The sequence below is a fragment of the Apus apus genome, chromosome 15 (genome assembly GCF_020740795.1).
Source record: "Apus apus isolate bApuApu2 chromosome 15, bApuApu2.pri.cur, whole genome shotgun sequence".
In the NCBI taxonomy this organism is placed as follows: Eukaryota; Metazoa; Chordata; class Aves; order Apodiformes; family Apodidae; genus Apus; species Apus apus.
In genome coordinates, this window is record NC_067296.1 from 7,977,486 (window position 1) to 8,001,383 (window position 23,898).

Genomic DNA, 23,898 nt, shown 5'->3' on the forward strand with positions numbered 1-23,898 from the left:
TCAGGGAGCGCGGCGCGGCCGGAAGCGGCGCGGCCGGAAGCGGCGGGTGCGGGGTCGCGGTCCCCTCGGTCATGGCGGGCACGGAGGCCGCGCGGCTGAGCGCGGAGATCGGGCGGCGGGAGCAGGAGCTGCGCGGCCTGCGGCAGCGCTTGGCCGACCTCCTGGCGGGGCGTGCAGGGGAGGACGCCGCGGCCACGGAGGAGGGCGCCTCCGCCTTTCCCGACCAGCTGCCGCCGCTGCCCGCCCGGGCTTCCCTGAGCCCCGCTGACATCCTGCGGTACAGCCGGCAGCTGGTGCTGCCGGAGCTGGGCGTGCGGGGGCAGCTGCTCCTGGCCCGCTCCTCCGTGCTTGTGGTGGGCTGCGGCGGGCTGGGCTGCCCCCTGGCCCAGTACCTGGCCGCGGCCGGCGTGGGCCGCCTGGGCCTGGTGGATCACGACGTGGTGGAGACGAGTAACCTGCACCGGCAGGTGCTGCACGGGGAGGCCCGCCGAGGGCTCCCCAAGGCTGCGTCTGCCGCGGCAGCCCTGCGGCTGCTGAACTCCACGGTGCAGTACGTGCCCTACTGCGGGGCCCTGAGCCCCCGCACCGCCCTGCAGCTGGTGCGGCAGTTCGACATCGTCGCTGACTGCTCCGACAACGTCCCCACCAGGTACTTGCTAAACGACGCCTGTGTCCTGGCTGGGAAACCGCTGGTGTCCGGCAGTGCCCTCCGGCTGGAGGGGCAGCTCGTCGTGTACAACTACCAGGGAGGGCCCTGCTACAGGTGCCTCTTCCCCAAGCCCCCTCCACCAGAGACGGTGACTAACTGTGCAGATGGAGGGGTGCTGGGCGTTGTGCCAGGCATCATGGGGTGCATCCAGGCCTTGGAGGTGCTGAAGATTGCCTCGGGAATGGGTTCCTCCTTCAGTCAGTTCATGCTCGTGTTTGATGCCCTTGAAGGGAGATTTCGCAATATCAAGTTAAGACCCAAGAAGCCAGACTGTGCTGTTTGTGGTGACAACCCATCTGTCACCTGCCTGCAGGATTATGAGGCATTCTGTGGTTCTTCTGCAACAGACAAGTGCAGGACTTTAAATCTGCTGTCCAGTAAAGACAGGATATCTGTAGAGCAGTACAAAAAACTGTTGGATGAGCAAGTTCCTCATGTACTGTTAGATGTTCGGCCGCAGGTGGAAGTGGAAATCTGCCGCCTGCTTCATGCTGTCCACGTGCCTCTGAGCAAACTAGAGGAGAAAGATAAAGAATATCTGCAATATTTAGAAGAAAGAATTTGTGAAGAAAAGCAGAGAACTAATGGCCAAACGTCTTTGCCTGTATATGTTGTTTGCAAATTGGGAAATGACTCCCAGAAGGCTGTAAGAATTCTGCAGGAATTACCTGTCAAAGAGTTTGGTTCTGTCTTAGCCAAGGATATTAAAGGGGGGCTCATGGCTTGGTCCACTAAAATTGACCCAACATTTCCACAGTATTAGAAATATAAATGGTCTAAAAAAAAATAAATCGTAGTAAATTCTGTAGGGTTTCATCTTCTCTGTGTAATGACTAGATCATGTGGATAAAATAGGAGATAGAAATACCATGTTACTTTTTTAATGATGTTTTTTTTCCCCAAAATGTGTGTATTTTTGTATATGATTATTTTTATAAAAATGTGGAACTCTGCATGGACTCCTAATTAATAATGGTAGCCTGGAGAGTGACAGAGCACAGGAATCAAGTGTTGGAATTTTTTACTTGTTCTCACTGCCTTATGAATGGAAATGGTGCATGCAGTGAATAAAGAAACCCAAACCTAACTCCTCTAGCTGGTCAGTAGCAATGTTAAGCTTATAATGGGAGATTGCCAAGACAATGCTGACAAGACTGTTTTGGTCAACATCTTTAGTTCTCTGTAGAAGCATCATGTGTTTATGAAAGAGAAGTGCTTGCTGCCAGTAACAGCACCTGCAGCAAGGGTGTTAAGTTCTGTTAAGAACTTCCAGGGCCATCCATCCTTGTTTGCTGGCTGGCAAAAAAAAGTGTGTTGTACTTGTATAGAGAAACTGAGGTTAAATGTTAACAAGATATAAGTTTGAGCCCAGAAAATGTATAAAACATACAGAAAATACTTTTGCTAGGTCTTAGAAGATTTCAGAGACTGAGGGATGGAGAGGAGGTGAGAGGGAAAAAGAGAGATGTGGTCTTTCTGCAAGTACAAAGCTCATAAGTTTTCTCCCTGTTCATCGAGGTTGTTGCACATCTCCAGCTGTAGTGCATTATTTTGTTAACTGGCATGAAGAGCTACACATACCTAAAAAGTTCTTGTGCATTAACTGAATGAAAAGAGAAATAAATAGCTTCCCAACTGAGAGCTGTCTGAGTCCTCATCACTTAAGCATACTAATTGTCTTCTTATTAAGGTATGGATTTCCTTTACTTCTTGAGGAGGAAAAAAACCCACATGACTCATCTTAGCATTATACAACGGCAAAAAAAATAATAGTGTCATGGTAATTAGTAGTCAAAAAGGCATATTTTAGTAAAATAAATTTGAGAACATCGACACCACCTACCTTATTATAACATGTCATTGAGTTCTAACAATAATAATCTTAGTCTCTTGTAAAGGAGACACTTATGTGAACTTATAAATAGAGAGTCCTGTCTTTTGCAATTTAGAGGACAGTGAAAATGTTGAAGGCCATGACTGAAAGTTAGCACTAGTGCTTTGTGGTGTGTAGTGAGAGGGTCATCAGTTTCTAGACAGGTTGTGGAAGCTTGTTTCAGTCAGAGTATCTGGCTTCTGGTGGGTTTCAGTTTCTGAGAATTAGAAGGCAGAGACACTTGCTTCTCCTGTGTTTTCATTTTTCTTTCTTTACTGTGATATCAAGAAGAGGCAAACAAAAATGTAACAACAGAAGCAATTCTCGAACAGCCAGCTTTCCAGTGCTAAACAGCAGATGGTGTGTCACTTATCCACCTGACCTGAAAAAGTGATTCCTTTTCAGTATTCAAAGCAAGATGAGGAGAGAGGAAAGACTTTTTGATTCTAAATCCAAGTGCTCCTTCCATTGGATAGAAATAATGTGTAAAGTCTTTTCCCTTGTTACAACATTTTAGCAGCAGATGTATGCAAATTCTGTGAAAGAAAAGGAGGTGACATTATTGCCTGTGGTGTTTGGTGGAAGATTTTTTTGGTGGCAAATTTATTACTGCATTTCTCATAGCACATTTTCAAGCAGGAAACCAAACAGAGTCTTGGTGCTGTATAGAAAACAATCTCGCGTGTCTGGAGAAGTCTGTGGAAAAACAGTGATAAGGATGAATGAAAATGGACTAGAACCATAGAATGATGGCAGAACTAGCAAAAAACATCAATGCATCAAGTCAGGCTGACAAGAGATTAATTTTAAGGATCCTTTCTCTTAACATGGCTTTTTGGAGAGACCGTTCTTGCTGATCTGTAGGGACTAAGATCCAAAATTCTGATTGGACTATAACATACAAAATGCATCTGCTATTTTTGCATAGAGTTCTATGCAAAACTAATGGAGCCATACAAGATAGAGGTGATTATTCTGGAAAGAACTAGTGGCTTTATTATGGTCTCAAGACAATATGCAAAATGTAGGTTTCTTTTGGAAAAGTGTATTTCCTTCCTTGACATAGAATAGCAATTCAGTTCTCAGCAAATACGAAAACATCTGTCATCCATCTTCAATAAAGATGGGGTCTGTAGTGCTTTTCAAGACTTCATTCTTTGCATCCTGTGGCTTTTAGTTTATTTTACTTTCTTTTTTCTGCTTGGTTTGCTGAAGTGATACATGGGTCTTCCTGTAAATGCAGTTCTCACACAGTGCTGGACTCTGGAGATAGGCTGTAAAATCAAGGTTTATTGGATCACAACTAAGCCAAAACTGTTGTTATTATTGGAAATGTATCTTTTTGTATTGACTTGCTTTATTTCTTGAACCCGTAAAGCATGTAGTGGTTTCTCAGTTCACCAGGAAGTACAATAGCAGAACTCTGCTTAAAAATTATAAGAGAAGCAGTAAAAGTGCAATAAAATTTTGTATTGCTGCCAAAGTAATGTCTAAATACTGATACATGTTGGCAGTGCAAATGAAGACGAATTGCTTTATTCAAGGAGCTTACAGTGTAGTTGGTCCAAGATGCATGATCAGAAAGGATCAGGTCAATCAGCAGAGTGTATTTTCCTGTCCATCCTTTTCTCTTGATGTCATAAAGCTGCTTTTTGCTTCTTCGGTTGTGCTCTCTATCAAAATAGCTCACTAGAGTTTGGCACAGCAGCTGAATAGGAGGCAGCTTCCTGTTAGAGGTTTAGGGTAATAGAAAGAGTTAAATATCTAAACTTGTTTTGTCCTGGGAGGTGGCTGTTATTTTAAGGCAAGGCAAATAAAGCTGGTCCAGCTTTCACAGGAGTCTAATGTGTCTGCATACAAGGTATTAATGTGCCTTGATAAGCTGGAATCCTCCTTATTTTGGTGGCAGGAGCCTCTCATCTCCAAACTTCAATAAATTCAGCACTGACTTACTATCAAAGTATATGATTTCAAAAAAGTCCCTCAACAATTACTGGAACTATATGCAGACAAATATGTAGGGGTTATGACCAAAACTTATTCTCAGAGTTCATATACCAGAATACTAAGTATGTGAGCATCTTTGTTATGATTCTATTTGTAAGCCTAATTTCTAATATAAATTTAACTGTTCTAAACTATGCACTAGATGTTAAAAATACTACAAGAGCAAATTTGCTTTTAAATTTTTTTTCTTTAAATATGAAAGCTCTAAGCTGTCCTATGTAAAACTACACCAGGAAACAAATTTTAAGGGTGCTTGCTAGGTGGCACTGCAAGTTAATAAACCAAATCATTCTCTAGGTTGTAAGATGCAATTCAACCTTAGCAATAGCTGAGGTTCGCTTGTGAAAATGTGTTTCTTTTTTACAGTTACTTTGAAAAAACACCAGGGAGATAGAATAAAATGGAGCAGAGCAATTGAATAGTACATGCAATAATCCAGGAAAAAAACTGTAGTGGAAATTATCTTGCTGGGTTTTCAATGCACTCTTTGTTTCAGAGACCTAACCTGAGGTTTTTTTCACTTGATATTTCAAAATGCCTTTGTAGCCAAAGATGGGTAATTGTACAGAAAAGGGCTTTTAGAAACACTAGCTCAAAATTAAACATAGATCTGAAGTCCATGAAGACTCATTGCAGAGTCACTGCTGGTATGTTCTTAGTATTACTGAAAAGTGCTGCAGATTTTCTTACCTGGCTAGGGCAAGTTTTGTTTGAAAAGTCAAGGACATTGATTTTTTTGTCCTTCTTATTTTGTAAAATGGAACTTAAGACATTAAATTAAAAAAATAAAATAAAACCTAAGTCTTCTAAATCAGAGAATCCTCACACAACAAATTGAACTTCTTTGGAAAACAGGATGTGAACTTACAGACCTAATGTATCAAAAGCCATTAGAAGAATCTGTGCCCAGAGCTCTTATATGTTCCTGTGCTAAGTGGAATTGAAAAGTGACTGAGATGTTCTGGTCTTGACAACAGGAAAGGAAAATAGCATCTGTTTGTCTATTCTCTAGTCTTTTATCATTGAATGGGTTATTTTAATCTTATCTTCGCAATATATTTTATATGATTGAGTCATCTGTTTGTCAAAGCCAACTGAAATATATCTTTGATGGTGCTGCTCTGACCTCTCATTTGTCTTACTGCGAAGTACTTGTGATTCTAGTATTTCATACTCATGAGAAAAATTGTAGATAAGAACAAAAGATATCTTCCATCCAAAATGGCTTCTGTCATATGACTCTTATCATAGAAGAAAATTGATACAAATTCAGTCTAGTTCTAGCTATTGCAGTACAAGTTTTCCTGCCAAAAAAGAAGATATTCCTAGTCTGCATCAGAACAACTTAAAAGTTTGGTATCTATTGAAAGCTAGAATCAGGCTAGAGCTGTAGCCAGAACCAAGATCTGGAAAGGACCACTTAGGTAAAAGAATCCAGGTAGAAGAATCCACACAACATGCATGGCTACAGCTTCAGCCCTTCCTTTGCTGGGGCCCTCGTGTGTGTGTTGACACACACTTTGCTGGTCTCACCCTTCACCATCAGTCACTGAAGGAAGAAACCAGCAGCTGGATGTTCTTGTGACCTCCCCATGCCCATGGCACAATGTCCTTCTGTGCAAATAAGCTGCAGTTTTGTTCACAAGGTGTTGATGCTGTTGCTTGGAAATCACATCTCTGCTTGCAAATAAAGATTATTTCCAAATTTTAAATGGCTCCATATATATTGGGCTGGGAAATGAAGTCTTTTATAGAAAATGGGCATTCACCTGCTCATGAATAGTGAAAGGAAGTCCTTGTTTTGTGAAATGGATTTCTAACATCACAATATGAGGGTTTAAAGCTTTAAAGATAAAATCTAAGTGCCTAAACTTGTATTTTTCTACATATATTTATATGTACGGGTGTATATGTGCACACTTACAGCACAGCTGTATTCCAGATGCTGTGTGACAGAACCATAAGTCTTCGGTAGAATTTATAGAGATCACTAGGCCATCACTGGCCCTTCCTTCTGCAGACATTGATCTTCATTATCCCCCAGGGAGCCTCTTCAAGGAGGCCCCCAGCAAAGCAGTAGGTCCATCTATCACAAGGAGTTTCAGTCCCCAAGGAGTAATGCCTGGATGTGGATTTCCTGGCTGGCTCTGGGAAAGCAGGGTGCTGGAAGCTGGGGTTTGGGTGATCCAATATTGTAATGGAGCAGCAACTTGAGCTACAGTTTTACACCTAGTGACACTTGGGATCCACAAGGCCTAACTCTGACTGGCCATGCAGCCTGCTGCTCTGAACAGTCCCTGCTGTTACAGCTGCTTTGGCAACACCAAAATACTTGATTTCACTTTGTATTGAGCTTTACCTGTCCACTGTGCTAGCTTCTGTGCCTGTCTACAGAGCAGTTTCTAGTGACAGTTCTTTTCTCTTTCAAGCTTAACAAAGTAGTGGCTTTGCTTTTTTCACAAATATGTTGTAAGCTTGAGAAGTATGGACTGACCCTCCCAACAATGAAAAAGCAGCAATTTCATAGTTTGTGTTAGAAAAGATGCTCTGTGTGTGGTTACCTTCTAACTTTGAACATCTAAAGGTTAAGATTAGATTCAAGTTCTCTCTGTAGTTAGGGAGATCAGACGAGAGCTGCCGGGAATGGCCCGTAGATGGCAATGTAGGATCCTGGAATGGGGGAAAATTCTCCGCTGCAGCAACAAAACCCCGTTATTTGTACCCAAGCACAGAGCACAGGTTGGATTTATAGTGTATCTCAGTAGCTCCTGACTCCTGTAGCAGCACGGACCAACGCATCCTCTGTGGCTAGTCATGCATTTTGAGTACTGTGATTTTCCTAGTTGGAAACACAGTAATGTTCAAATACAGCAAATAATAGTTTTGGTTTACAGGGAAGACTTTCCCTTTGGCTTTGCATATCGGTACTATGGAAAAACTTAAGTGTGTGTCATAGTCCTGTGCAAGTGCTTGAAGTACTTCAGCTGCAGGCCGGAGCTCCTGCTGTCAGTGGAAGAGCAAGGAGTCAGTATGAAAAAATGCACGTGCAGGTTTGCAGAAGTCCTCCCAAGAGGAATGTTTTATTAATGCCATTTCTGGACTTACAGAAGCCTGGGATGAGGATGCCAGGCTTACCTCGTGCTATTGTTGCTGGTGCTTCTTTCCTGTTCCCATCGAATGATGTTTGTTTTCATCCCGTGATGCCCATGTTGAATTTGTGCTCTCCACTTTCACTTAACTAAAAAGATAATTTTACCCACTTACTGTGCTGTGTGCTGCTTTGTGGTCTTAGCTTTCCTCACTCAGGTTGTACTCAGAAACATTCCTCTCCAAAATTAAAGACACCTGCAATTCCACAGTGTTGGATCTGGTTTGTTCAAGGATAGTATTTCTTTGATTTCCCAAAATGTGCCTTTATTTCTGTGTGAAACCTGAGTTGTCTTTTCCTTGGTTGACCTGGGAACTACTCCCACTATAAAAATTATTGATTATATCACTCAGGTTTTTGCAATGTGAGGTGCATCCCTAATGAAAATGAGCAGCATTTATCTGGTTAATCTTTCAACAATTCCATGTCAAAACTTTATTTCTATATGTAATTAACTACAGAAACTACCGCTACTCCACACAACTTTGTTCCTCTGGTAGGCACCATTTAAATTATATTGTTATTTTTAACAGAAAGACAAACATTATTGTACTTGCTGACCTCTTTAGTTGCATGACTGAAAGCTGTAAAATTACCTGTCTAGTTTTGAAAATAAATGGCCTTGGTTTTTTAAAAAATTCTACCCTCCAGATGTCTGGGAAATGCTTGCATTCCAGGTCAGTCATTTGAGCAGGCTAATTATCGTAGTTTACAGCCCTGTTTTCCTGCACCCACAATGAATGTAGGGTTAAAATTATGGCCATAATTAAATGTGGCTACAAAACTGCAGTAATTAAAAAGGGTGCCTGATAAAGGAGAAGCTGAAACCTTATCTTGACAGTGTTATGTGTGTTTATGTGCCCTAGCTGACTTTGGGGTTGCACAAGGCTGTTCTACGCATGTCACAAGAGCTGGAAGGATAATGAATTAATATTTATAAAGTGTAATAAAGATGCTCTAATTACCCTAATTGGCCTGCTGTGTTTCCAGTTATGGCAGAACTTTATTTTTGTTCAACTGACATTTGTTCTGGATTAGTTCCCACAGGCAAAGAGAAAGTAAAGCCCTGTTGGACAGAACAGAAACATCCCCTGATATTATGATCCTGCAGTATGATCCTGCAGTTTCTTCATGCTTTTGGCAGGCCTAGGAGCATTTTTAATCTTTGTTGATTTCTAGGGATTATTTTGAAAGATATGAGATACTGAAAAATGTCAAGGAAAAACAATTAACAAAAATGGAGAAAGGTCTAGTTTTATTGTTAATAATTGATAGACGAAACTCTGAACATTTTCAGTTTGGCAGCCAGGTAAAATTTTCCATTATTTTATTTGTGGTGTATGATTTTACGTAGTGACTGACAGCTACCAAACAAGGAATCCTGTCCTAGGGACTTACACTATAAAGTTATGAGACTGGATAAAACATGCACAGAGATTAATTGAGTCAGTGAAGTCAAAGTTGTGGATCTAAACCAGTCTTCTTCACTTTCCTGGTTTTTCATATGGTCTTTACCATGTTAGGACCACTGAGATCGTTAGTCATGCTGAAATGGGATTGTTGAAATGCCACAGAGGAAGTGGTAAGTGAGTGAGTGGTTAAAACCAGTGTTAAGCATTTTATGTTTTAGCAATACCTTTAAAGTGTAGTTTTGTTGGCAGGGATGACATTCATCCACTATTGTGTACTCTACTTTCATGCCTCCAGCTTTGCCTGGTTTCTGTACATTGCACTCTTTGTGCCCATGAGACACCACAGCTCCACCATCTCAGAAGGCCTTGTACTTGGGCTTTTTTTTTGCCTTTTTTTTTTTTTTTCTGTATTTTTGGTACCCGTATCATATTTTGCATAAATAGATACTGAATTCACTATCAAATCTTGCATAAGATAGCCAACATAACTATTAACACAGAAAAAAAGGGCCATATCATAGTGTAGCAACTATTGATAGAAATGAAAATGGTGTATAATTAATGTGAAAATGGAGAAATTCCCTGACACTTGGGCCAGAGTCAACTGGTCAGGTTAGGGGTTATTGTCACTGACTGATACATGAGTAGGGTTTGATGTCACAGTTTTTAAAGTCACATTTGTCACTTTTTTGTTTAATTTCTGATAAAACACAGTCAATTAAATCTATGTAGGTTTAGGATTATCCAGTCTAGTTTTCAGCCTATTGCAAACCCAAGAGAGGGATGTGAAATTTTGTAGTTTTGTTATGAGAAGTATCTATTCCTTTCCTCTTGTTTTAACTCACTAGTCTTTTTTTTTTTTTTCATATCTAAGTTAATTAAAAAAATATAATAAAAATCAGTAGTTGTATGGAACAGAACTATTTTATAGTCAAGCATGAGCTGCCAAGAACTGTTATATTTGCTACTGTCTTACTGTATCAAACTGACCCAGACCAAGAACAAGCTGACCTCTTTGGACCAGGGTTTGTTGTGCTGCTTTTTATTCCTTGGTCCCCACACACAATGAAGATGTGAAAGGACAAATAATGTGGAGTTAGTGCTGACTGATATTGGTGGTTCTGTGCAATTGAAGAATAAGACTCCAATTTGCCTATCCTAACATTGGCATTTTAATGTGACACCTAAATTAGAGATCTAGGTCCTTCTAGACTCCTATTAGAAAATCAAATATGGAGGACACCACATACTTCCCAGTGGTGATTAAGATCTTTTGGCAGCAAGGCCGACACTTCATGCACTTTGGCAAGTGCCTACAATGAATTTTTACTCCAAGTCTCCATTTGTATAGCTTAGAGGACTGTCTGAGTGGAAAGCTTTTCTTCACAGAGATTCCTATGAAACTGGTTTCATTTCCAGAGGAGAGCTATAGCTGTAGGGATAAGAACATCCACAGAAAACATGTTTGCTTTTGCATGAGCCTGAATTCCCAGCTAAATTGCACCCACACAAGTCATGAATGTACAGAGCATGCCAGTTTTCCTTCCCAGACGTACATCTGTTGATGTGTAAATCCCTGATTCAGATCTGCATGAATTTTTTATTGTTTAATTGGAGATTGCTAAAGACTCTTTACTATTAAATGACACTAATAAAGCCTCTGGCTATGGAAATCTGGAGTACTGAATTACAGTGGAAAAATTAAAAAGGGACAAATGGAGACCAGTCCTATATATTTCCCCAAGACCTTGACCTGTAATGGATGTTAATGTAATCCAAACTCACCTTGTAAATTATGTTCTTTGTACAGTAAGAGAAGGCTTGTGGCTCTTAGTTTACCAGTGTTGCACTCATCAAGTGATTTTCTGTTGCTTTTGTTACTGTTTTTGAGGAAAGAGGATGGAGGAGGGAAAGATTTTGGATAAAGTGATTTAGTGTACAACCTTATCTGGAAATTCTGGTTTTATCAGGAATTTTTCTTTCTCAGTCTCCACAGATCCTTCCTGTTCTTTTCTGAATCTGTTCGATTCTTTGGTTAAATGGTTAAAATATTTTATAATTATGTCCCAATTAAGTGGTTTGTGATTCTTGGGCCAACATGCAAGAAAGAGGTTCCCTTTTCAAGCTGCTGAACTGGTACCTGAATTTTTCTATACTGAGATAATTTTATTTCCTAGTAAATGCTTTCTATCACAGGCAGCCTGCTTCAGCTAGCAATGCTCATAGCTCCAATTCTCCCTCAGCTGCTGCTCACTTCTCATACTGACCCCAGGTTGTCAAGCATGCCTAGAGTACCTGTGACAGTCTTTCTGCAGCAAAAGAAGCACATGAAAATGAAAGGAGAGCCTAACACTTTATTAGTCAAAATTAATACAGCTTCTGCTGTTTTAATTCATACTGTACATATTACTGCAGTATACAGAGGATAATATAAATAGCAATGCAAGCCTATCTCTATTGGAGACGTGCACCACTTCCTCAGTGGCAATTCAACTAATGATTTTGACTTCATAAAACCACAAAGTGTTTTTATTGGAACTTTCTTGTTGACTGCACATGCTGTTAAAATGCAAAAAGGAGTGATAGCTGACTTGGTGGCTGTGAGCTGTGTCACTGGCAACAGTCAGCTTTTTAATCAATCAATCAATCAATCAATCAATCAATTTTCATGAATTTGACTAAAAATTCAGGTAATATTTTCTAAAGAGGCATAATAATTTTAAGCCTTCAGCCTTCACAGTAAAAGCTGGAACACAGCATGTGGGTTTCATACTAATGTTGTGCTCTTAAGAGGTATAGCTGGATTTATTTAGCATAAGGACTACAATATGTATTCCCTCCTGTAAAAGATAAGCAAGTTTGTTACAGTGATTCATAGTAAAACATGTTGAAATGCTTACAAGTGATGTGTTGCCAAGTACAGAATTACACAGGGGTACATCCTGGATGGCTTATTTGTTTCTGGCTTAGGCAGAACTTGCAACAGGCCAGATGCTCTCACAGGCTTGTTCAACTAGGACCCAACTTCAGAGTGATGGTTTTAATATTTTATTTTATTTTTTTTCTGAACAAAGACTTCAGAATCAAGCTATAATTTTGGGATAAAAAATGAAGTGACACATGAAATAATTGAGCATTATCTTAATGTAAAGACATTGGGAACATGAACAGACTTTCAGCATTTATTAGGTAGCAGAAAATGGAAGTAAGCATAAGTTTTATTTGGTAAATCTTTATTTCTCCTAGTATTCACTTGCAACTTCTTATTTATGGTTCAGCCTGCCAAACACATACTTAGATAAACAACTGTTGCTCCCAGGACTAATCTAATTATCAGTTCTTTTTATAACGAATGCTGACACAAAGGTAGAAGGATGTATAGCACTTGTGTTGAAGCCAATGCTACAGATGATCAAACAGTTTTGAAATGAAGAGTATTTTGGATGGAAAATGTGTCCCTTTTTTGTCACAATGTTCCTGTTTTTTGTCCAACTCTAATTAAAGCTGAAGAACGAGAGTGAAAAGCTGGTTCCATTCGTAGCTCTGGCACATGATTAATTGCCTAGAGTTTAGACTGGTTATTTTAGCACTCTGCAGTAATGCTCCATAGGCATATTTACCTATGACAAGCTAAAGAATGCTAGAGCCCTAATTATTCATAAAGTGCATAAAGTTTTGGAATTATTCTTCAAGAACAAACAAATCAGAACACCTTGAAATTGTTTTTAAAATATTTGAAAAGAAAATCAGTGTCATATGGGCTTGGCCAAACAGGATAGGCTGAGAAACTAATTCTACCTTTTTTGAAAGGACGATGTTTGTGTCCTTGGCCTTAATTTAAATTTCAAAACCATCAGGCATTCTGGCATTTCTAGTAACCTGCTCCAGAAATGCCATTAAACAATAGTATTTCTGAAAATTAATATAGAGAAGCATTGGTGAATGTGATGGGATCTTCTAAATTTCCCTAGTTCTTAACTAAGTAAATTTACTAAAAAAGAAGGGAAAAAGGTGAATCTCTTAAGTTTCTTTATCCCTAAGCACACATGAAATTGAACAAGTGGATTTAATTTTTATTTTTGAGTTTTCTCCTGAGCTGTTACATAAGCCAGTCTTGTTCCCTCTAAAATAAATATGAGGACTGTTATTAATCTGCATATAAAGCTGTACCAAACCCGAGTGTCTCACTGACCCATGTCCTCCCCAAGCTCAGCAGGAGAACCTAGACCAAGACACACGTGCAGATGAAGAATACATGGTTGTGTTTTGGGACCTTAGTTGCTTTTTCATGTCCTATTTAAAATTTTCTCCATTACTATGATGAGTGTAATGATGGCAAAGGTACAGTTAAGTAAGTCTTAAGTCCCTCATGATTGAGGACAGTAAAGTATAAAGATGTCAGTAACCCCCACTCCATGATTCAAATGATACTTTCTTTTTTTCATCATTGGCAACTTCCCACGACCATGTATTTTCTGCTTCTTTTAAAGAACCAAATGTTGCATGTGAATGGGTAGCTGCAGTGCTGATTTGCCAGGTAATGGTAGGGTGTCCCCTGGAAACAGGCCTCTTTTAGTTCTGTTTCATATCTGAGGTAAAGTAAAAACATGGAAACAGATGGTAGGGAACGACTGGCATCTCATCATGCATATTTCATTTGATTTGCAGCTACTCACCTCTTGATAATAATATTAAGTGCTACAAAACTCCAGGACTTTGTTCTGGGAATATTGCATTCAATGTCATAGGATCAACACTGTAACTTCAACTAAATTTTGAAGCTGGTGAGCTATGAGTATTTACACATTTAGCAAGGTTATGAGACGAACAGTTTGATTCTTCTCATATGTTTAGGGCTGACTTGCAAAAAGAGATACAGTTGCTGTTGTGAATGACAAATCTTACTTAATGTCTTTTTCAGAGCACAATGGGACAAACATCAGTGGTTATTTCCATTACGCTCTAAGGTGTTTTACTGGGAGAGAACTTAGCCATTAATTTTCTTGTATTTACATTATTTATATACATGAAGAACAAGAAAAATGGCAGCCTGTTTAATGACTATATACATTGTGATTTGGTTGCAAAAATGTGTATTACAAACAGCAAAACAGCCTGACAAGTACATAATTATAACCTGTTCTAATTTTTTTTTTCTTTTTTTTGTCAGAGAACTTTGAATTCCTAAAATCCCACTGTATGATCCCTGTGAAAGATCTGTCCTATACATTATACTGGGGGGGGAAAGAACCAGCATAATAATAGACTTCTTAAACCATATCAGTTCCTGAATAATAGTTCCTTTTCTTAATTTTAATATAAGGGCTACCTTTGTAAAATGCTTCCAAAGCAAATTAAAAGATGGAATCTGATACAACAAAACATTACTTGACATCAGGAGAAATAGTTACTAAAATTTTATTCATTGTCCCTAGTCTCAGAAGAGATAGTGGGGAATAAAATATCACTCCCTTGTGATGCATTGCTTATCTGAGACTTTGTTTTTATTAAGAACTGTGCTCTCCTGTACATTATTCTTTCCTGTTCTTGCTTTAGCTCAATGTAGGAGCGTGAAAAGGTGTGGAAGATGGAGGTGACAGGAAATGCCATGAGGAGGATGCCACTCAGTATGCTGCTCAGTGCCACCACTTGGCCGGGAATGCTTCTGGGAACCATATCTCCGTAGCCTACCGTGGTCATGGTGATGACAGCCCACCAGTAGCAGGCGGGGATGCTGGTAAACTCCTGTGAGTCTGCCATCTCATTCTCAATCACGTAGAGGAGGGGTGCAAACAGCGCGATGGCCACACAGAGGAAGAGCAGCAAGAGACCAAACTCCCGGGTGCACCTGCGAGCCGTCAGCCCCAGCGTCTGCAGCCCCAGGGAGTGCCTGGCCAGCCGCATGACGTAGAGAATCCTCAAGGCACGGAGAATGCGGAGGACCAGGCCGACTTTGTCCAGGTAGATGCTCCCAGAGCTGGGCTTTTTATAGCCCACGGAAGTGGTGTCAACTAGCAAAGTGATGTAGTATGGCAGAATGGCTATTATGTCTATCAGGGTCAACGGGCTCCGCAAAAATGCAAACTTGCTCTTTGCCTGGATGAATCTTAGCAGGAACTCCAGGGAAAACCATGCCACACAGACAGACTCCACAATGAATATATTGTAGCACATCTGGGAACACTCACCCTGCAGGAAAGAGGAGTAGTTTGTAATCGACACTGGATAATAACTATTTTAGTTGGTACGGTGACAGGAAGAGAGGATTCTGTGTTGGTTTTTTTAAAACCCAAAATATTAAAGGAATTGAAAGTGTTGCTATGGGGAAACACATTGACAGACTGGAACAAGTTAAATGCAAAACTTAAAAAGGAACTACTTATTCCACAGAAGATACTGCTTGGTAATTTCAGGCTTTCTCAGTAGCAAATACAAAGCTTAAGAAGGAAGTAGACAGTTGTACAGAACAGTGCACACTAACAACATCTTCTTTGGACATAACACATGATATGATTAATTCTCTTACAAGTAATTGAACACAGGTAAGATTTCAAATTTTTTTTGGTCTCATTTTCCCCCCTCTAAAGACAGCTGCAAAGTCCCCACTGAAATCAATACCATCAGACCTTGTACTTGTTTTGCTCTTCCCAGCACATACCATTTTCCATCCTGAAAAGCTAACTTACCTTTTCCTCCTCCTCCCTCAGGTCAGGCATGGTGCTGATGGATAAGTTCACTGCTGTAATAGTTACAAATAAAACAGACAAACAAGCAAACACCTTTCCAGGGAGGCCAGACTGGGGCCTTTCTACCATGTCTTGCAACTTTTTCATGCACAAGCCAATTTTTGTCTCCTCTACTGTTTCACCTGTTGTTTCATTTTCTGTGAGGTCATCCTCCCGTTCATTTATTTCTGTGAACTCCTCCATTTTTTGCAGATACCTCCTTTTACAGCACCAGTCCAAGTTGTCTTCCTCAATTCCCCAGTAGAGCAGCTCCTCTTGGAAAGAAAGTGCACACATCTCACGCAGGAGCCGAAGCTTTCCAACTCTCAGAAAGGTCAGAATTGTCCTGAATGCCCCTGGGTTGCGGTCAAAGAAGAATTCATTACATGTCACATCATAATCATCACAGATGTTTAGAATGTCATCAAAATTATTACAGAATTTTAGTTGTCCCAAACGTGTCAATGGGAATTCATCCAGCGTGGTCCATGGGAGCAAATACTTAATGCCCCCTACGTTTATAATAATATGATGCTTCCGATCATCAGGGTGAAAGCCTTTTAGGAGATCCTCTTGAGGGTGAATTAGCTTGGCTCTTTGGTAAAAGACTCCCTTAAGGCTTTCTGTTTCTGGAAAGAACGTGTGGTTGAAGGAAGTATCTGAAGTACAGCTCAGGGCGCTATAGTCATAGTCGGAATTTTCTCCAGGTAGAAGAGTCATCTTGGAAGATAACTTCACATCACTTCACTACTTCTGCAAGTGTCTTCTGGAAAAAAAAACAGATATATGAGGTGAGTTAATGAGAGGTTGATTTCAAGTTTGGATCAAATACAGTGATTTGAGCTCAAAAACATCTATAGCTGATAAAACCAATCAGAACAAAACCAGCAGTGCCTGAGCACAGTCAGAAGACCTTTCTGGTGAGGCTAGGTTTGTCCAGCTGGATAGAACTGACTCTGTGGAGGGCTGCTCCCTTGTCCAGGAGCTCTGCTTGGCATATTTGTCACACTGAGGGACTTATTGCTGTCTCAGATACAGATATCTCAGTTACCAGTGGATATACAGGGAAACCAGGAACAATTCCTGCATGTGGCAGGATATTCTTGGTTGAAAATGGAAGTATAAGAATTAGGACAGTATCACATAAGAACACAGAATTCAAGTGTGTTTTGTAGAAAAGGAAATTGTATATTTTTATTTAACGATTACACATAAAAATCTTAAGTATTCAGTATACAGAAATAAGTATATAGAAAGAATCAGAAGTCAATTATCTTGTAATTCAGTAAATACACACTTCTAAAATCAGTTAATACAAGACTCATTTCTAAAAGGCCAGATGGAAACAATTTTGGGGAAAAAAAAGGTCACATATTTATGATCACATAAAATGTTTTTATAGAGTTTATATACATTCATTGACATGGCAACTCCCTTTTTATGGCCTCATTTACAAAAGATTGCCAAGAAGCACAAGATTTCTACAGAAACACTGGAATATTTTTTCAGTTATAACTGACACCCAATATGCAGTAACAGGCCTTTGTCCTTAAAATGGATAGGACAGCAGCTGAGAGCCAAGGTGACTGCCTTCACCTCTGAGTGTAGGAAACAAAAAAATTCTTATGTTGACCTTGAAAATCACGTTCAAATTCTGCTCACACAACACTAGTGTAAAGTCTGTAGAATTAAGTGACCACAAAGTTCAAGTGGGTATAAAAAGTAGGCACTGGAAATGTTAAAACTTTTTGCCTCCCTAATTCACTGCATTTAAAAAGTCAGACTGAAAGTCTCCTGATACACAGGAGAGTTGTACAGAACTGCTTCTAGAAATTCCATCTGTACAAGCAGCTACAGCTTAATGTGTGGGGTTGCTGCATTTCATTTGGTAAGAGTATTTATTTATTAAGTAGATTGTACAATAAATGTTTTAATCATGCACAAGTATTCTGACTGTCTAGTCTTGAGTTCAAAGGAAAATAATCAATATTACATGTGATTGGCTTCAGTAGCAGGGCAGTTTTGTTCTTTTCCTGGCTGTACTTACCTCCTGCACCCTGGCGATATATACCCTGCTAGGGTGACTTCCTTAAACACAAAACTGTCCTTTTCAGAAGCTGGTGACTGTAAACCACATCAATAATGTTACATGCCTATTATAGAAGAAAAACACATGAATACACAACAGCAAAGTTCTCAAAACAGCTGCACTTCAGTTTAGGAAAACAAGATTTCCTTGCTGCAAGAGAACTTACAATGCAGCTTTCAATAAAATACTATCTCAGTCCCACTCCTAAACTTCCCAAAGGGATTACTCTGAACACAGCAGTTCCTTACAGACTCTTAAAAATAGGTGGCCCCAGGTAAGCTTTAGATGGAGTGGTATTTCCTCACCTTTAATTTACCTCACCTTTAATCCTCTTTAGTACAAAAGGAAATGATTGATTTACTTACCTTTAGGGCATGTGGATAAAGAAAGCCTACGGGAATATAAAAGGAGGGACAAGGCATGATTCAGATCTTCCAGTTTTCTGGCCTGAGGTGAACGAAGAGGTAAGCTTTGTCATCTTGCTTCTGTCACTAAGTGGTATCTCTATCACTATTGCTAGTGACTGGAGAACAGATATTTGGCAACTAAACTGTCCTCCATGCCAAAATCTTGTCTGTGTTTAGCTTTCAGTGCCTTATCACTACATACTTGCTTGTATTGCTGTGTTGCTGTCTTTGCTCTGGAGTTATGACTCTGGAAATCCCCATGGCAGGGGATAGGCAATTTTCAGCTCCTCTGGAAGTTATGGTGGGTGCAAAGAATGACAAAATCCCACAGGCCTACACTCAAATAAACTTCCAATCAATTTCAGTTTATCTCTTGCCTCAAGGAAGACTGAGCAAAGGCCTGCTGACCTGGAAGTACTTGAGGGTTTGTTGGTTTGTTCTTTTTTTTGGAAAGAACATTAACATGAAACGTAATTGTATTTAAAAGTCACATTCTAGGAAATTCTAGCCGATACTGGGATTAACAGTGGAGCTTCACAACAGATGATGGCACTCTGCCATTGCCCACTGGAAAAGCTGCAGGACTCAGATCCATGAAGGGATCTGAGGAGAGTGATAGCTGGTGCAGATAGTGCTAGCTAGAGCGTGTTTGACAGAGGGGTATGGAACAGTTGAACTTGCAGTTACCCTTACATACAGTCCCATCACATGGAACACTCCTACTGACCTCAGAACTGGTCTTCTGTTAAATCATTCCCAAGATACCATCAGTAGAAGTAACACCACTGGGATTTCAAGCTATAAGTTTGATGTGGGCTACCTGATACATCTTTATGTACATGCTCCTTTTCTTAGAGCAACTGTTGTTTTATTTAGAAACAAGTGTTTTCCCCTCTGCCTTAACTATGTCTAAGGCAGGGCTGACTAGAAAAGAATAAAGATTATGACTGATGTAAGACTATGGATAAATGGGAGCTGTTAACCGTTTTCCCTTCTGTAATACCAGATGATGTTGGTTAGCAACAACTTATCCTTTGAATCTCTGCCAGGAAAAATGAGGAGGCAGCTCATCTCTGTCACTAGTTTGATCTCCCACTGCATCCATTGTTGACACAATGGGAAGAAATGGGGAGAGGGAAATGCAAATGTTCTGCGGGTGTCAGACACATGCTGTAACCCTGAGGCATCAACTATGAAACAACAGAGCAAAGAAAAAAATTATTTTGTTCTTTGCTTCCAGCTTCTCGACCTGTGCAAGCCAATAAATTGCCCAGATTCATCCTCTGTGAAACACACTGAATGACTGCAATTATAAAAGGTGGCTCCCACGTAGGCAGCTGTAGTATTTGATGCTGTACATGTGTTATTTACATGTTCTTTGCTCCAGATGCACACAGCATCATATCTAAGGGGGAGTAATAGGAGGAAGTAAAGGACAATAGAAAAGATGGTCTGACTTGAAAAATGGAGAAAGGGGAAATATAAACCCATACATTTCCCTGTATGTTTGTTGTTTTCCTTTGGAAGGTGCTTCTACAGAATTATGGTCAGTGCTGCTTTAAGATGAGAGAGAGCTAATTAATGGAAGGGTATTTTTGCTATTGAGCTTAAAAAACAGGCAAACTATTTTATTCATACATGGCAGACTGATGACATTGGGGATGGCTGTAAGAAATGTGTTAAGGATTAAAGACAGCACACTGGAATATAAGGTCAGACAAACACATTAGCCTATAGCAACAATTTTCCCAGCAATTAAACAAGATGAACTTTAAGCATAAACAGCACCACTGAAACTCTGAAATAAAACTGCTCTGCTTAAGTAAGGCCCAGTGGTAAAATCCTTCCTTGTCTGAGATTCTGCCCTATAAGTGCTTGGGAGTTAGTGAAGCCCAGCTCATCTTTCCAGCTCCCCTGCTGATAACATGTTCTCATCTTGGGCAAATGACTTCTCTCTGAGCATTGTTTCCTATTTTGTTTGTAAGCTTACTGGGGCAAGGACTGTCTTTTACTATTTTATACAATCCTGACCATTGCTCTGTCTTCTAGAAACTACAGTAATACACAATAACTGGCGAGTAGCAAGGGCTTTTGGTGGCTCTGAATGGTGTGGTGTGCATGTGAAGCGAGATAGAACAGCTTTCCAAAAATCTGTTTTGCACCAGATGATATTCATACCCATTATGTCTGGTGGAGAAATCAAATTAGAAATTTGTACTGCCCTTACTTTCAGCTGAAATTCAGGAAGGGTGCCAGACTCCTAGACAATGGGTAAAAAATTATTAAAGATGCCTTTCTGAGGGAAAGAAACAGAAATAATGAGTAACATGCTAAAATTTGACTGCAAGTGTTGTTTCCCCCCCCAGTGTCCTCTGCAGTATTTTGAGTTCTGCAGTGCATCTCTGATGTAATCAGAGCTCCTGCAAGGAGTCCTGATACTGCTCTGTGATGCAGACAATTCAAAGTTGTGCCTGGATGATAACAAGCATGCTAAGAAGATGCCTAGCTCCCCCCTGGTCTCTTCTATCAATTCTAGTGCCTGGAACTTGTCTCTGTTGCTTTTTACCATTTTCAAATTAAGTTTAAAAAGAAAAAAGTTTCCGAATTCTGTGCGGGTTGAATATGAATACAGTGATGTTTTTAAAAATAATTCCATAAGAAATTGCTTACAGTTTAGCGATCCTTCCCCCTTTATTCCTCTCTTAGTTAAAACAAGCAGTGTTTTCCAGCAGGGTTAAATTCAGCTGTCTTCTGATAGATGATTTCCATCCTGTATCAACACTGTCAAGGTACCCTCCTGAGACACTTTTCAGCTATACTCATGCAGCTCTTCATGTAGTAAGAACTGATCTCAAACTTCAACTCTGCTTGCAAAGTGAACTTCAAGCCAAATCAAAGTCAAACTTACAAAGGTCAATGTATAATGTGAAACAAAACTCTCCTGAAGAAAGTACAGTCTGAAAAAATATGCTCATATCTGTATATTGCTCTCCTTGATCTGGACAGCATGATGCTTTTTGGCATCTGAAGACAATCTACAAATTGAATTATGACAAATACCTTACTCAGTGTTTGGATTTATAAAGCTGAGCCTTATTCTGCTGATAATAATTACAAGTGAAATAACTTTGCAGATAACTTATATCCCCAGAATAATGTTCTGAAATACATTAGAACTAATAACTATAGTTATTATCCTGCTGTGAAATATATTTATGTCAACAAATTTTAATAAGTCATATTCAAAACAATCTCTTAAATGTCTTTTTAGAAAGTAAAGGATTTGTCATTTATTTATATAGATAAATATTTTGCTGCTGAAAATAAGAGACACGTAGTCATGGAAGAGTTATTCTACTTGTGTCCAGTTCCACACCCCACAATCCCCCCCCCCCCCCCCAAGTATTTTCCAATGGAAAAACAATCTGCCAGAAATACATTGTCTATCAAGAATAGCTAACTTGATGTGTTAGTTGCCAACGAACACGAGCCAGTAAATAGATCAATATAAATGACATTTCATAATTATTTTAAAATCAGAGCTATAAAGGACCTTCATATTAGGCAAATAAGAAGAAATTTGAAACACAAGCCTCCATACTGCGCTGGGCAGCCACAGGACTCGGGGAGAGGAAGAGCCGGGAAGACCGAGCATCACAAACCGAGCCCGATGGATCAGCCTCGACAGCCCGTCAGCCGGCGCCGCGACAGGACAGGAGAAAGCCAGGAATGAGCCGAGCGGTCCCTTGCAGCAGCCGAGCACCCCCCGCTGCTGGCAGCACAGGCAGCCCGGCGTCGGGGAGAAATGACGGCGCGGGGGGACAGTCCCTCTCTTCCATCCCTGCTGCGGGAGAAAACCTGTTGCTACAACCCGTGCACGGACTCGCACGACCCCCCGGCCCCTCCCCGCCGTGCGCACCCCTCCGAGAAAGGGAGGCGGGATCCCGGGGCAACCTCTTCGGGCGCCGCCGGCCGGGCTCTGCCCCCCGAGCCGGGCCGATGCCCGCAGTCCCGGGGCGATGCCCGCAGCCTCGGGGCGATGCCCGCCGTCCCGGGGCTCCCTCGCTGCCGCTGCCTCCTCTCCCCGGCAGCCGCGGCGAGGCGGTCCCGAGCCGCTCCTGGAAGAAAAGTTCCCCGGAAACTTGCCTGCAAGTTGCCCGCGGCGCCGAGCGGCGATCGCGGCCGCCAACAGCCCCGCACCGAGGGGTCGGGGCGCCGGGCTCAGCGGGCGGTGCGGCGGCGGCCGCGGGTGCGGAGCGGGCGGCCGCGGGGCGGGCGGGCAGGCGGCGGGGCCCCGACCCTCCGCATGGTGCGGCCGGCGGGGAGGGTGGCTGCGCACCCCGCGGAAAGCCCGCGGCCCGCCCCGCGCCGGTGCGTGTGCCGCGGGCAGTGGTCAGCGGAGCGCTCCCCGCCGAACCGCCGCTCTCCCTGGGGCCCGGGCTGACCCGCCGGCGGGGGCGGCGGAGGAGGAGCTCCCGGCGCTCCTCTCCGCGGAATCCGCTTCTCCCGAGGAGGAATAGCGGCTTGGCAGCTGGAGGGCGCCGGGCCGCGCCGTGCCCGCCCCGGCCAGCCTCAGTCCGCGTCCGCTGCGCGCCCGCGGTGCTGCCATGCGGGGCGGTGGGTCGCCCGCCGCAGCCCGGCTCCCCCAGCACAGCTCTGCGGGCTGCCCACAGGTGGCCTTCGGGTGGCTGCCATCGGCGACAAAACTTCTGGTGCTTTTCCCGTTCCGTGGTAATAGTATTGTAAATTTTGTGGTGGTGGAGTTAGAAAAGTGGCATTAAAAGTGTCCATTAAAGCATAAATCATAACATATCTCCCCCTTCCCCCCAATGACGCCAGGAGACCAAAACCATTGCTTTGGTCTGGTGGCACCCTTGCAAAGTACAGTGACAATTAACACACTGGCATTACTGGCTGTCAGATTTGGACAGCATTCCACATTTCTGCTTTTTATTGACATTAGTTTGACATCTAAGTGGAAGTTAGTCATGGATGTAATCTTGGTCTTAAAGCAGTTAATTAAACCTTGGTGCCAGGGTTAAGGAGACACCAGCAGATTAAACTCTATCGCAGACTCTTACGTGCAGAACATTCCCATCCCGAGTGCTGTTGGCCTCCACTGGGTACAGAGATCATTATACTCTTGGCCTTTGATTTTTCTTACCTGCTTAGGCACCAGCCTTGGAGGGAATTCCATGCAGATGAACTCCTGCACCTCGATGCAGGATGGGGACAGTCACCTCTAAGCTCAGTGGGGCAGGAGCTGGCTCTTACTACCAGCCTTGTGCACTTCACTTGGAGCACGGGGGGGGGGTCTCATTTCAAGTAAGGTCCTTTGTTGCTATGGTAATACAAATGAAAAACCTATACTATGGTAATTTTAGCAAAATACCTCTTCCCCCCCCCCCCCAGTCTAAATTGGACTGTAGTTCAGAATCGTGTGGGCTTACAGAAATAGTCATGCTGATATTCTTCAAATGTAGCTGTTAAACAGCAGCTGTGCACAGACTGTCAGTGACTGTGACTGT

The 23,898-nt window shown here is 41.7% G+C and overlaps 2 protein-coding genes across 4 annotated transcripts; one reads left to right on the forward strand and one right to left on the reverse strand.

Moving 5' to 3' along the window:
* The first annotated feature begins 41 nt into the window (after window positions 1–41).
* On the forward strand, window positions 42–2,348 carry MOCS3 (molybdenum cofactor synthesis 3). The gene has a single exon (XM_051633195.1). It carries the CDS (start codon window positions 72–74, stop codon window positions 1,470–1,472), a length of 1,401 nt encoding a protein of 466 aa, XP_051489155.1. The 5' UTR covers window positions 42–71; the 3' UTR covers window positions 1,473–2,348.
* Window positions 2,349–11,515: 9,167 nt separating this feature from the next.
* KCNG1 (potassium voltage-gated channel modifier subfamily G member 1) lies at window positions 11,516–22,194 on the reverse strand. 3 transcript variants are annotated; one of them, XM_051633315.1, is made up of 4 exons: window positions 21,972–22,194; window positions 17,922–18,027; window positions 15,836–16,640; window positions 11,516–15,338 (listed from the first exon to the last, which is right to left on the reverse strand). In XM_051633315.1, exons 3-4 carry the CDS (start codon window positions 16,592–16,594, stop codon window positions 14,568–14,570), a joined length of 1,530 nt encoding a protein of 509 aa, XP_051489275.1. In that variant the 5' UTR covers window positions 16,595–16,640; window positions 17,922–18,027; window positions 21,972–22,194; the 3' UTR covers window positions 11,516–14,567. The 3 variants fall into 3 exon arrangements, with proteins under 3 accessions (XP_051489275.1, XP_051489273.1, XP_051489272.1); XM_051633313.1 differs by having other exon boundaries at window positions 17,922–17,998; window positions 21,924–22,194; XM_051633312.1 differs by having other exon boundaries at window positions 21,924–22,194.
* Window positions 22,195–23,898: the final 1,704 nt, after the last annotated feature.